Below are 13,945 nucleotides of genomic sequence, written 5' to 3' on the forward strand. Positions count from 1 at the left end.
AAAAGTATGAATTCGTAGAGAAATGTACATCTGTTAGTAAAAACACTTGAGTGCGCTTCCTCTACACTGAGTGAGTGAGCACGGCTCAGCTGACCGTGAACACACCGCATTATGATCTCATTAAAACTACACTACCCAGAACCCCCCGTGGCGAACCGGTGTTGTAGGAAATCCGCTCTCGGTGGATTATTGTAATCCTTCCGAGGGACGACACCTCGGATCAGAGCAGCCGGAGCTCCGACACACAGTGGCCTGTCAGCAGCACCTCTGCCCAAAAACAAGTCACCAAATCGGGATATGATCTGACGCACTGCTCGCTGCCCCTGAATGCATCACCTGGTGCTCGGGCCATTTCCTGGATCAGTGAGTCCGCCTGACGAACACTGACAGCGGCTTGTCTTTGCACCACGAAGCACTGCGGAGAAAATAGCTTTAATTTGTTAGTTAAATATCCCCCCCCCCCCTTTCCCTCCCCTGCCCCCGGTAGGTGTAGCTCGGCTGGACTCGGCTGTTCTCGGCTCGGTCTGCGGAGAGAAGCTGCTCGGCTGGGGCTGGACTCTGCTGGACTCGGCTCGTCTCGGCTTGACTCGGCTCTTCTCGGAGCTGCTGATAAGCTAGCTGAGCTTAGCTAGCTCACTCATAGCTAGGAATTCATCAAGTTTACCCAGATATTCAGCGCATTTCCCGGACCCGCAGCCCCCCACCAAAGGAGGGAGAATGTCGGCGAAAGACCAAAACAAAATGTCCACCACTGAACGACCTATCAAAGGTATGTGACTCTTATTTGTATTTATTAACGTTTTTCTCTCCCCGGTGCAGGAAGTTATCGGGGAGCTAGTTAGCGTAATGCTAGGCTAAGAGGCGGAGAGCTAGTTAGCTGACTGCTAGGCTAACAGCGTCCTGTTTTAATGTGTATGGATCATAAAGGTGTTTAACTTGTACCACCTTAGTGTTTTTGAATGAAGGAGCGCTGTTATACAGGTTAATAAATCCAACAGCAGCCAATGAGTTAGCCTGTTAGCTTAGCTGTCCGGACTGCCAGATGTCAGCTGAAAGCATCTCCAGAGATCCGCCTCATGAACACCTGAAGCCGGACTCACAGCTGCAGAAACTGACCCTCAGCTGGACGAGGGTCTACACCGAAGGGGGGCTTATTTTATTATTATTATTTTATTGTATGGTGGTTGTGGGCATGCAAATGCAACACTGCAGTGTGGGTGATTGAATGCAGTAGGTGTGTGTGAATGTGTGTGTGTTGGCCTGAATATAAGACGAACCTTCTCTTTTGCAACAGCTGCTTTAAAGAAAATGACATTTAACACTTTATTCGGCCAACAGTAGAGACTCCAATATATATGTACTTAGTTAATATTAGGATGTCAGTGACCTGATATCAAACATAGAATAGAACAATCAAAAAATACTTTGTAAAACTCTGGATCAGAAACGTAAATATGAAATGCAAAGCTACAAAAAAATATAGAAATGATCTACACTTTAACAAACTCTTGAAACAGTATAAAAGATCAATACAAATGTGGAAAATATACCTTTTTCATTTAAAAACAGAAACAACAATATGGAATGGTAAATCTACAATAACATATAGCCTACACTATTTCAAAACCCTGTAACAAAAAATAACTCAGAACTTAAAATAACTTCTCCCAAGAAGCATAACAAATACTAAAGATAAAACTAGAAATTACATAATTTACCAAATACATATCCAGGAACAGTTTAGCGATATAGCAGCCAGGTGAAAGGCTTAAGGGTGGAAGTGTATATTTATTGCACAGATAATATGTTAAATAATAACCCGGTTACAAAAACATACATATGGAGTAGAAAAGCTATATTAAATAATACTTGAACAGTTTTCTCCAAGACATTCTAAATTCATACAGAAAATAAAACTATAATAAATGAAGAGTATTCTATACTACAAAAATATATACACAGTAGAAGAAATACACAGAAACAGAATATGAAGAATATTCTACAGCAACTTAAATACAGAACAAAAATAGTCCCAAAAAATGTGAAGATACTATAAAAATATTACAAGAAGAATATACAATATTATGTGTTATAACTGAGTGTTTTATACTGTTAAAACTGCCTAGACATGTACTCCTAATATTAGTAGTGTGTACAGTACAATAACTGAAATACTGAACTTCCACTTCTACATGCAATCCTTAAATCCAGAGAAACAAATTGTACTTTTACTCCACTGCAGTTATCTGATGCGTCAGATATGTGACATAGAAACATTAGCAGTGGGAAGAAAGTGGAAATGTAATTGGGTCACATCACGATGGGTCAAAATAGAAAAACACCAGTGTGAGAAAAAGACGTGAAGGATGAAAACTGGCAGAATAAATCATCAGCCGCCTCCAACAGCCTGCAGGAGAGAGGAGCAGACGCAGTAAATACATCCACAGCTTCTTATGAGAGGAACTGCTGGATACTGATATTATAAAGTGAATATTTCATTGCCATGTATTACAATTTTCGGATGTGTTATAGACCGAGTGATTTATTTACAGATAAATATATTAGAAGAAAGAATCTTTGCAGCACTGAATTAATGTGTGTGTGTGTGTGTGTGTGTGTGTGTGTGTGTGTGTGTGTGTTTTTTAGCTTAGTTACTGATGGTAATTAAAGCAATCCAGCCATTTTGCATTTTTGCTGTGTATAATTATTCAGTCTAAAAGAGAAGGAGCTGGTTCAGTGTCTTTTCATGGGCCCCAGGACGGAGCTGGTTCAGTGTCTTTTCATGGGCCCCAGGACGGAGCTGGTTCGGTGTCTTTTCATGGGCCCCAGGACGGAGCTGGTTCAGTGTCTTTTCATGGGCCCCAGGACGGAGCTGGTTCAGTGTCTTTTCATGGGCCCCAGGACGGAGCTAGTTCAGTGTCTTTTCATGGACCCCAGGACGGAGCTGGATCAGTGTCTTGTCATGGGCCTCATGACCGAGCTGGATCAGTGTCTTGTCATGGGCCCCAGGAAGGAGGTGGTTCAGTGTCCTACAGTGGGCTCCAGGACGGAGCTTGATCAGTGTCTTGTAGTGTGAATAAAAATGTTTTGATAAGGCAGAAAAACACCATCAGCTTCTCCAAATGTGATCACATGAACTGTAGCTGAGACATATTTCTAATATTTCCCATTTAAGCTACGCAAATACCCTCACTGCTGAGGATTCACACACCTGTAGAGGTTGTGTAAACGTCTAATATTGACCTCCTGCTAATATTAAACTTTGTTTAATGTGTTTTGTTTGTCTTAGAGCAACAGAGACAAAGCAGAAGTCAGTTTAATCTTCTATTCAGTATTTGACTGGTCGAAGGTAAACAACTAGTGGTATTAAATGCTGGTTACACTGGGCTCAGTTATTATTAAAGAAAGTTTGACTCCCCTGCTGCGGGCAGGAACATGTGTGTTGTTGATCATTTGAAAACCACATCCTTCAGACGCCTCGTTTCACAACTTTATGGTGCATTCAGACAGAGAGGAGATACCGGCCTCACTAATCATCAAATAGATCTACTTCCTGTCCGATCACATCTGCTTTCTTCCGGCCGACATGAACCAGTTTACTTCCTCACTACGACACTTTTAGCTGAAAGTGTGCGGCCTGGTTTGCTTTCTCACTAAACTAGACCACTGGGCCATGAGAGAGAGTGTGTGTAAGAGTGTGTGTGTGTGTGTGTGTTTGTGTGTGTAAGAGGAAGTGTATTCTGAAATAGTTTCTCTACATGGATGTGATAGGAGGAGGGAGCAGTTACTACTTTGTTTATTACCGCTTAATTTGTCAGTGTAAATACATGCAAAGTTCCTCAGGTATTTTGAGAAGTACAGGAATACATCTGATGTTCATTTATCATGCTGACAGTATGGACTAGCCCTATATCCAAATCGCAGGCAAAATACCTTTTTTAAAGAGTCCTCTCCTGCTGATGTTCAGGTGTATATCAGTATGTAGAGTCTCTACTTTAAAGAGTCCTCTCCTGCTGATGTTCAGGTGTATATCAGTATGTAGAGTCTCTACTTTAAAGAGTCCTCTCCTGCTGATGTTCAGGTGTATATCAGTATGTAGCGTCTCTACTTTAAAGAGTCCTCTCCTGCTGATGTTCAGGTGTATATCAGTATGTAGTGTCTCTACTTTAAAGAGTCCTCTCCTGCTGATGTTCAGGTGTATATCAGTATGTAGAGTCTCTACTTTAAAGAGTCTTCTCCTGCTGATGTTCAGGTGTATATCAGTATGTAGTGTCTCTACTTTAAAGAGTCCTCTCCTGCTGATGTTCAGGTGTATATCAGTATGTAGCGTCTCTACTTTAAAGAGTTCTCTCCTGCTGATGTTCAGGTGTATATCAGTATGTAGTGTCTCTACTTTAAAGAGTCCTCTCCTGCTGATGTTCAGGTGTATATCAGTATGTAGAGTCTCTACTTTAAAGAGTCCTCTCCTGCTGATGTTCAGGTGTATATCAGTATGTAGAGTCTCTACTTTAAAGAGTCCTCTCCTGCTGATGTTCAGGTGTATATCAGTATGTAGAGTCTCTACTTTAAAGAGTCCTCTCCTGCTGATGTTCAGGTGTATATCAGTATGTAGTGTCTCTACTTTAAAGAGTCCTCTCCTGCTGATGTTCAGGTGTATATCAGTATGTAGCGTCTCTACTTTAAAGAGTCCTCTCCTGCTGATGTTCAGGTGTATATCAGTATGTAGCGTCTTTACTTTAAAGAGTCCTCTCCTGCTGATGTTCAGGTGTATATCAGTATGTAGAGTCTCTACTTTAAAGAGTCCTCTCCTGCTGATGTTCAGGTGTATATCAGTATGTAGTGTCTCTACTTTAAAGAGTCCTCTCCTGCTGATGTTCAGGTGTATATCAGTATGTAGAGTCTCTACTTTAAAGAGTCCTCTCCTGCTGATGTTCAGGTGTATATCAGTATGTAGAGTCTCTACTTTAAAGAGTCCTCTCCTGCTGATGTTCAGGTGTATATCAGTATGTAGAGTCTCTACTTTAAAGAGTCCTCTCCTGCTGATGTTCAGGTGTATATCAGTATGTAGTGTCTCTACTTTAAAGAGTCCTCTCCTGCTGATATTCAGGTGTATATCAGTATGTAGAGTCTCTACTTTAAAGAGTCCTCTCCTGCTGATGTTCAGGTGTATATCAGTATGTAGAGTCTCTACTTTAAAGAGTCCTCTCCTGCTGGTGTTCAGATTTATCCATAGTGATATCACTGTGATCCGGAGGTAAACAAAGGAATCCAATGGAGCGTTTCAGAGGTTACTTAGTCAAAAAGTAACTGAACTCATTTAAATGGTGGAGTTGTTTGAGCAGCTTTCTGTTTGCAGGTATTAATCTGTTTGGTATTTCAGGGTTGAGCTCTGTGCTGCCAAACGTCTCTTTGTCTTCAGGTCGAGTCTCGACATGCATCTTGACGGCACCATTTAAAAAAAGAAAAGCATTAAGGCTCAGAAATAACAGACTGAGCCTCTCTGTAAAATACATCAGTTTTAAAGCAGTAACTGTTCATCACCATTTCCCTCCTGTAATAAACAGTGTCCTGGTTCTGCCTGTATAAAGGTGTATCTGACTCTCTCCCTCCTGTCTTCAGCGGTGCCATATCCTCCAGGTACGCGCCTGACGGTCAAAGACCTGTATGTGGACGGCAGGCCCAGTGTGGAGGTGCTGAAAGCCCACCTGGTGAAGGAGGGCCGCCTGGAGGAGGAGACAGCTCTGAGGATCATCAACGATGGAGCCGCCATTCTGCGCCAGGAGAAGTGCATGCTGGAGGTGGAGGCCCCCATCACAGGTGAGCCTCATCTTAAAACCTCATAAAGAGTTGCATGTCATATTTCTGCAGGGGACCATGAAGGCAGCATCTCAAATAATACCTACACGTTTAGTTCAGCAGGATAATCTCCACATGTTAAACCCACTATATGATTCTGAAGTAACAAGCTAATGTTGGGCTATAAAGGAACTACAGCACGGTCACATGACTTCACGTCTCCACCGCTAAGCTAAAGGAGGCTAATGTTGGGCTATAAAGGAACTACAGCACGGTCACATGACTTCACGTCTCCACCGCTAAGCTAAAGGAGGCTAATGTTGGACTATAAAGGAACTACAGCACGGTCACATGACTTCACGCCTCCACCGCTAAGCTAAAGGAGGCTAATGTTGGGCTATAAAGGAACTACAGCACGGTCACATGACTTCACGTCACCACCGCTAAGCTAAAGGAGGCTAATGTTGGGCTATAAAGGAACTACAGCACGGTCACATGACTTCACGTCTCCACCGCTAAGCTAAAGGAGGCTAATGTTGGGCTATAAAGGAACTACAGCACGGTCACATGACTTCACGTCACCACCGCTAAGCTAAAGGAGGCTAATGTTGGGCTATAAAGGAACTACAGCACGGTCACATGACTTCACGTCTCCACCGCTAAGCTAAAGGAGGCTAATGTTGGGCTATAAAGGAACTACAGCACGGTCACATGACTTCACGTCACCACCGCTAAGCTAAAGGCGGCTAACGCTGGGCTTGGTGAGGTGCACTCATCATTTAGAAACGTGTTAGGACTCAGTGAGGATCCTTCCTCAGAGAAAAAGAATCCAGTCTCTGGATCTGTTTCTACACCCTCATGCTCTCTTTTATCTCCTTCCTCACATTTTGTTTTCATACTGACGCTCCTGTTTACCTGCAGCTGTGCAGATTAGCATGAAATTCCTCCTCCTCCTCCTCCTCCTTTTGAAAAAGGTCAACATTGTTAGAGTTTGTGAAATCCAGAAACCGTCTGATGTCTTCTTTGATGATGTTTGGAAGAGTTTGTTTCTGACCTGTGTTGTGTTGTGTTGTGTCCTCAGTGTGTGGAGACGTCCACGGGCAGTTCTTTGATCTGATGAAGCTGTTTGAGGTGGGGGGGTCACCCAGCAGCACCCGATACCTGTTCCTGGGAGACTATGTGGACCGAGGATACTTCAGCATCGAGGTAAAACTTTACCATATATTACAGACATTTTTTAAGTATCTGGGACACAGATACACAAGGAGTTCAAACCCTTCTCAGTGAATATGTTTCACTTTTCTTGGCAAATATTTATTATTTATAATTCTGGAAATATGAAGTAAAAATATGCAATAAAAAGATAAATTATAAATCATATTTATTAAAAATAGGTCATCAAAGTGATATATTTAAATAAACATCCAGAGTTTCTGCATCTGACATTTGCAGCTCCGGCTTAACGTCTTTAAATAGTCGTCTGAAATAAATGGCTGTCTCCTCGACCACACACACACACACACACACACACACACACACACTCGGTAAAGTGTATGTGAACACACGCCTCGCATGTTTCCTGCAGGCTCGGCCCGTGTCCCATTTCTAAAACAATCTGTGTGTGTGTGTGTGTCTGTGTGTTTTCTGGAGGGAATCTCTGTCACATTTCTGCCGGCTGCTGTCATGCTTCCTTGTTGGGATCAGTCTATATCCTGGAACAGCGTCTTCACACAGCCACGCCTCAGAGACACGTTTTATTATAGATCTTGAGACGGAGTCAGGAACAGAAGTTAAAAACCTCTGTTGGACTGACAGCAGATGTATTCACTTTCAGCCGAATAAATAAAAAAGTCCTTGAACAAAAAACTTTTCAGTTAATCAGAATTCTTTTTTAATAACGCTTTTAGGAAAACTTTCGATTAACTTTTTAAAATGAGTTTGGCTTCACTATTAAATGCTCCATACGCTTCAGTAAAACAGCTCTGATTGAAACATTTCTTAACATCAAAACAAAGGTTGACTTTAGTTCTTGGAAAGGTTTGAAATGTATATTCATTTTAAAGTACCCTTCTTTGTCTGGCACAAATAACCAGTCCAAAAAGCAGCAGAGATTAAATATAAACACCGTGAATAAAGCTTTGAATTACTCCAGCCGAACAAAACCCCGGTGATATTTCAGGGTTAATGTTTCTCGAGGTGTTTTTTAAACGTGTTATTCCTCTGAGTTTTGAGGAGCAGCTGCTGAGATCTGCTCCTCCTCCACGCCTTCAGAAAATATTACAAGCTGAGATTTAAACAGGTGGTTTATGCAGAAAACAGAGAGTGAGTGGCAGCTGCAGGGAGTGGGTTTGCTTGATGTGCGTCAGATTCTCTTATTTAAACTTCACTAATGAGAGGAGTTTCTCCCTCGTATGGGAAGGTCTCTTACAACAGGAGTCCAAAACAAAGGCAGAAACCTCACTTGTATTTAGTCGCTTTAAAACCAATCCTTTCATTGATTTAAAAAAAAGACACCTTTTGTTCCCCAAACTTTATAAAAGGTCTTTTGTTTAAATGTGAGATTTGTTCGTTCTGCAGAGGCATCAGATTAAAGTCAATTTCACAGAAAAAAACAAGACATTTAATGTAGTCCTGGGGAACATCGGGTTCAGGACCGTGCTCCTTTTCAAATGAATTTAATCAGATATAAACAAGGCCCTCTTATTGAAACGGAGAGTTTAGAAGTAATGTGCAAAAAGAGATGAATAATTCTATAAGTAGTTTTGGTAATGTGCATTAAAAATATGAAGTCAAATGATTTAAATATTAGAACTGAAAGTGTGCATTACACAGAGGAAATGCATTACAGTGCAGATATTCAAATATAAGATACAGACATCATTAAAGTACAATGATAGATCAATACTGCAGTGTGTTTGCATGTGTCAGGTCAGTATTAACCTCCCCCCCCCCCCAGTGTGTGCTGTACCTGTGGGCTCTGAAGATCAACCATCCCAACACCCTGTTCCTGCTCAGAGGAAACCACGAGTGCCGGCACCTCACAGAGTACTTCACCTTCAAACAGGAGTGTGAGTGTTTACTGTGTGTGTGTGTGTGTGTGTGTGTGTGTGTGTGTGTGTGTGTGTGTGTGTGTGTGTGTGTGTGTGTGTGTGTGTGTGTGTGTGTGTGTGTGTGTGTGTGTGTGTGTGTGTGTGTGTGTGTGTGTGTGTGTGTGTGTGTGTGTGTGTGTGTGTGTGTGTGTGTGTGTGTGTGTGTGTGTGTGTGTGTGTGTGTGTGTGTGCCTTTATTTGCGTATTATTTCCATTTTAATCTGAAAGAATATCCCAACACTGACAGGAAGTGATGGTACATTTTAGGACAAAATCACACATTTACCTTACAAAGGAAACTCTGGATTTTTCTGGAGGATCAAAGTTTTACTTTTACAAAACAATAAATGAAAACAGATCTAAATTATTGTTCTGTTTTCAAATTTGAGATTTTATTCTCAGAAAATCTCATTTCAAAGTAAATCTTCATTTTCTTTCTAATGTTTTTCCCTCTAGTATTTATGACCTTGATTTCTGGAGTTTCCCTCTGAGTACTCCCCCTCCTCCTGCTCGCGTTGTTTAACCCCGTCGGCCCTCATCGCCGTAGTGAAGAGCTTTTGTAATAATGGAATGAAGTGAGTTGTGTCAGATCTGCGCAGCCTCGACCTTAATTGATCTCTAAATTTAGACTTTCTGCATCTCGTTAAAAACTCAAACACACTTTCTTACTATCATAGCAACAGAGAGGTGTGTGTGTGTGTGTGTGTGTGTGTGTGTGTGTGTGTGTGTGTGTGTGTGTGTGTGTGTGTGTGTGTGTGTGTGTGTGTGTGTGTGTGTGTGTGTGTGTGTGTGTGTGTGTGTGTGTGTGTGTGTGTGTGTGTGTGTGTGTGTGTGTGTGTGTGTGTGTGTGTGTGTGTGTGTGTGTGTTTACTTTTTTGTGCAAATATAATCTCAGAGAATTGGGAAACAGCAGGGAACTGTCAAACCCTGTGTAATAACAACTGTGTGTGTGTGTGTGTTTTCAGGTAAAATAAAGTACTCTGAGCGAGTGTATGACGCTTGTATGGACGCGTTTGACTGCCTGCCGCTCGCTGCGCTGCTGAATCAGCAGTTCCTATGTGTTCATGGAGGCCTGAGCCCCGAGGTCACCTGCCTGGATGACATACGCAAGGTGAGCACGCTAACACACACACACATATACATATATATGTATATGTGTGTGTGTGTGTGTGTGTGTGTATATATCATGTTTCTACTGATGGAAGTGCAGCCAAGGGAGAAAACAGGACCCAGGGTTGGGGGGTTATTCATTTTCATCATGAAAGTTGTATTTATAACAAAAAACCTGGTTGTTAGGAAACGAAACCTTTAGATTACAAAGAAAAGTGGGGGTCTTTAAATGGTGTTAAATGTAGGAGAAAAAAACATACACTTTTAATTCAGTTCTTGCACATTTCCCACTTTAATCTCAAACAATATCCCCAAAAAATCTCTGAAAGTTTTCCATTAGTTTACTGTGTGTGTGTGTGTGTGTGTGTGTGTGTGTGTGTGTGTGTGTGTGTGTGTGTGTGTGTGTGTGTGTGTGTGTGTGTGTGTGTGTGTGTGTGTGTGTGTGTGTGTGTGTGTGTGTGTGTGTGTGTGTGTGTGTGTGTGTGTGTGTGTGTGTGTGTGTGTGTGTGTGTGTGTGCAGTTGGACCGGTTTAAAGAGCCTCCAGCGTTCGGGCCGATGTGTGACCTGCTGTGGTCGGACCCGGGGGAGGATTACGGCTCGGAGAAAACCCAGGAACACTTCTGCCACAACAGCGTGAGAGGCTGCTCCTACTTCTACAGGTAACGCGTCTGAAATATAAAATACACAGACCGAACGTCGCTGTTTTTAAAGCTTTGCACACTTTGGGTTATCTCTGGGTACGTGGCGCTGCTGGAAATAAATATTAGCGTTCTGCTGTCTCAATCTGTCCTGTATGAATCGTGTCGAGTCACCGTGAGGGGAAGCTGCTGTCTTTGTTTACATTTATTTGTCATGAATTGCTGATTTCAAACTCTGAGAACTTCCACATTTATTCTGGTAGATAAAGGTCTTTAATGTTACAGAATATCCACCTTTCTTTCTTCTCTTACGTACCACTCGATGTTTACTTTCTAACCCCGATGGCTCTGATTGGCTTTCGTAGTAACGAGCTTAGTGATGACGTAATGAACCTCCTCGCTGCTTCGACCTTAATTGATCTCTAATTTTAGATTTTCAGCTTTTCTGTCGTTATGTCTGATCTGCCTAGCACCAGAGGAGACAGACGTACAGAAGACTGCATCGTGTCATAAAAAAATAACAGCTTTTTCTTTATGATTGTTGTTGCGTTCCAGCTACCCCGCAGTATGTGACTTCCTGATGAACAATAACCTGTTGTCTGTAATACGAGCACACGAAGCTCAGGATGCAGGGTGAGTGTCCGCACACTGGAATGTGATAATACTTTATTTGAATCATGTGCAAAGGATGGTGTTTTCATTCCACTATTTAGAATTTCTCTCCTGTTATCTTTTATTCTAAACCTTAATTTATTTCATCTGAATTTATCCTGGTGTTCTTTGTTTGTGTTTTGTTTCTTATTCATTTATATTTGATCTTAATCTCTTTTTTATTGTTTAGTTTTAATTATTTTTTGTTAAATTTAGGAGAAAACTCTCAGTTTTATAAACAATTGTATGACATTAGAGTATCCAGGACACTTATTATCACAGATGGTATTGAAGTCTTTCTAAGAAATGAACACTTTGAATCTCGGGGGATTTTTAGGTTTTATTATCCTCTCTTTAATTGATCTTTCATCTTCTTCATCTTCATCTTCATCCTTTTAAATGATCAGACATTTCACTTAAACCTTTCACCTTGTATCTCAAGCTCTTCTAATCCAGTTTAATGTTGAATATGCGTTCTCTGATCGCCAGGTATCGAATGTACAGGAAGAGCCAGACGACCGGCTTCCCGTCTCTAATCACCATCTTCTCTGCTCCCAACTACCTGGACGTGTACAACAACAAAGGTGAGGGTAACCACGGCAACCGGCTGAAACCTTGAAGCCCTGGCAACAGCAGACGGGAAGACATGTTAATGTGTGTGTGTGTGTGTCCTCAGCCGCGGTGCTGAAATACGAGAATAACGTGATGAACATCCGGCAGTTTAACTGCTCCCCCCACCCCTACTGGCTGCCCAACTTCATGGACGTGTTCACCTGGTCGCTGCCCTTCGTCGGGGAGAAAGGTGAGAGACAGAGTGTGTGTGTGAGGGGGCGGGGTGTGAAGGTGTGTGAGCGGGGAGTGAGTTCACTTAGTAAAAATACAAATGAAACTCTTTATGTTCTTGTTCCGGTATCATAACGGAACCCCCCGAACACGAGGTATTGGCCACTCCTTACAGCTGCACAGTGGGGCTCACTTCAGATGAATGCCTAAGGATCTGGAATGGGATCCCCTAAAAGCTCCTGTAGGTGGCCCAATACTTTGTGTGTATAGTGTATCTCGGGGTTTTGCTCTGCACCCTCAGACCAAACTGCAGATTTGGGTCCCTCTGTTCAGCAGCAGCTCAGAGGAGCAGGGATGTGAATGTGTGACAGATGGAGTTGGGCATCATGTGTTGGAGCTGCAGAATCAGAGGAGGACGTCGTGATTCAGAGCTGAATATTCACTGTTTTTAAAGAGCTTTAATCTGCAGCCTGTGATGGATCAAAGATTTATGCAGCAGTTGCAGGGCTGACTGTCTGGGGAACATTTAGCTCTAAAGTTTGGAAAATGAAGGGGTTCATTATTTCAGCAAATCCAAGCAGAGCTGTTAACACCCTTCCTTAAATATTCAGGTCTCTTTCTCATTTACCATCGCTATTACTATTTTATAACTGTGTGTGTGTGTGTGTGTGTGTGTGTCCTGCAGTGACGGAGATGCTGGTGAACGTGTTGAACATCTGCTCTGACGACGAGCTGATGTCAGAGGGAGACGACACGTGTGAGGGTGAGACAGGAAGTCACAGCGCTGACTCTCAGTTTAAAGTCTGAACACTCGGAGACTCTGCAGACCCAGAGCCTCGTGATGAGTTCGAGGTCCTGTGGTTGTGCAGGAGTTAGTTTTCTGTTACATTTTTGTAGATGTTTTGAGTATTTTCAGGGTTTCCTTTCTAGATACTCAGCAGGTCATTTTATGGCTTTCCTTTTCCTGGTCCTTTAAACAGCCATATGAGATAGAATATGAATGAGCGTGTTTTCCTGCAGGAGGAACCCCTGCTGTGAGGAAGGAAGTGATCAGGAATAAAATCCGGGCGATCGGGAAGATGGCTCGCGTCTTCTCTGTGCTCAGGTGAGAGGAGATATACTTTATATAATATATTAAAGGTGAGTTCACACATGCCATTTCTGCTCACATCTGTTTCCGTCTCGCTCCACTTTAGTAAAGTTTAATGACTTTCTGGTTTAAACTCGTCCTCTTTTATTCCTGAGGAAGTGTGTCAGAATAAATTGTCCTTTTAATGAGGAATAACTCACAAGTTATTTCGAGGCCCAGAAAAGCATCACTGGCTTTAGTTAGTGGGGAATAAAATAAAAGTCACATCAAATAAATAAATAAATATATAAGTAAATAAATAAATATATATATAAATAAATAAATATATAAATAAGTAAATATATAAATAAACATATAAATAAATAAATAAATATATAAATATATAAATAAACATATAAATAAATATATAAATAAATAAATATATATATAAATAAATATATATATAAATAAATAAATATATAAACATATAAATAAATAAATGTATAAACATATAAATAAATAAATGTATAAACATATAAATAAATAAATATATAAACATATAAATAAACATAAATAAATAAATATATAAATAAATAAACATAAATAAATAAATATATAAATAAATATATAAATAAATAAATAAAGATATAAATAAATATATAAACATATCAATAAATAAATAAACAAATAAATAAATAAACATATAAATAAATATATATAAACAAATATATAAATAAATAAACATATAAATAAATAAATAAATAAATAAATATGTAAATAAATATGTAAATAAATAAATATGTAAATA

General features: G+C 40.9%; 1 protein-coding gene across 1 annotated transcript in view; it reads left to right on the top strand.

Annotated features, from left to right (window-relative positions):
- Positions 1–182: 182 nt before the first annotated feature.
- Positions 183–13,945, top strand: part of ppp3ccb (protein phosphatase 3, catalytic subunit, gamma isozyme, b) — an 18,548-nt gene continuing 4,785 nt past the window's right edge. The window contains 11 exon segments of the mRNA XM_063889566.1: positions 183–769; positions 5,620–5,817; positions 6,878–7,002; positions 8,753–8,864; positions 9,851–9,996; positions 10,516–10,655; positions 11,190–11,267; positions 11,775–11,869; positions 11,962–12,087; positions 12,754–12,831; positions 13,089–13,173. Of these exon segments, the coding sequence (XP_063745636.1) occupies positions 718–769; positions 5,620–5,817; positions 6,878–7,002; positions 8,753–8,864; positions 9,851–9,996; positions 10,516–10,655; positions 11,190–11,267; positions 11,775–11,869; positions 11,962–12,087; positions 12,754–12,831; positions 13,089–13,173 (1,235 nt within the window). The 5' untranslated portion in view covers positions 183–717.

The sequence above is a fragment of the Eleginops maclovinus genome, chromosome 8, assembly GCF_036324505.1.
Source record: "Eleginops maclovinus isolate JMC-PN-2008 ecotype Puerto Natales chromosome 8, JC_Emac_rtc_rv5, whole genome shotgun sequence".
NCBI lineage: Eukaryota > Metazoa > Chordata > Actinopteri > Perciformes > Eleginopidae > Eleginops > Eleginops maclovinus.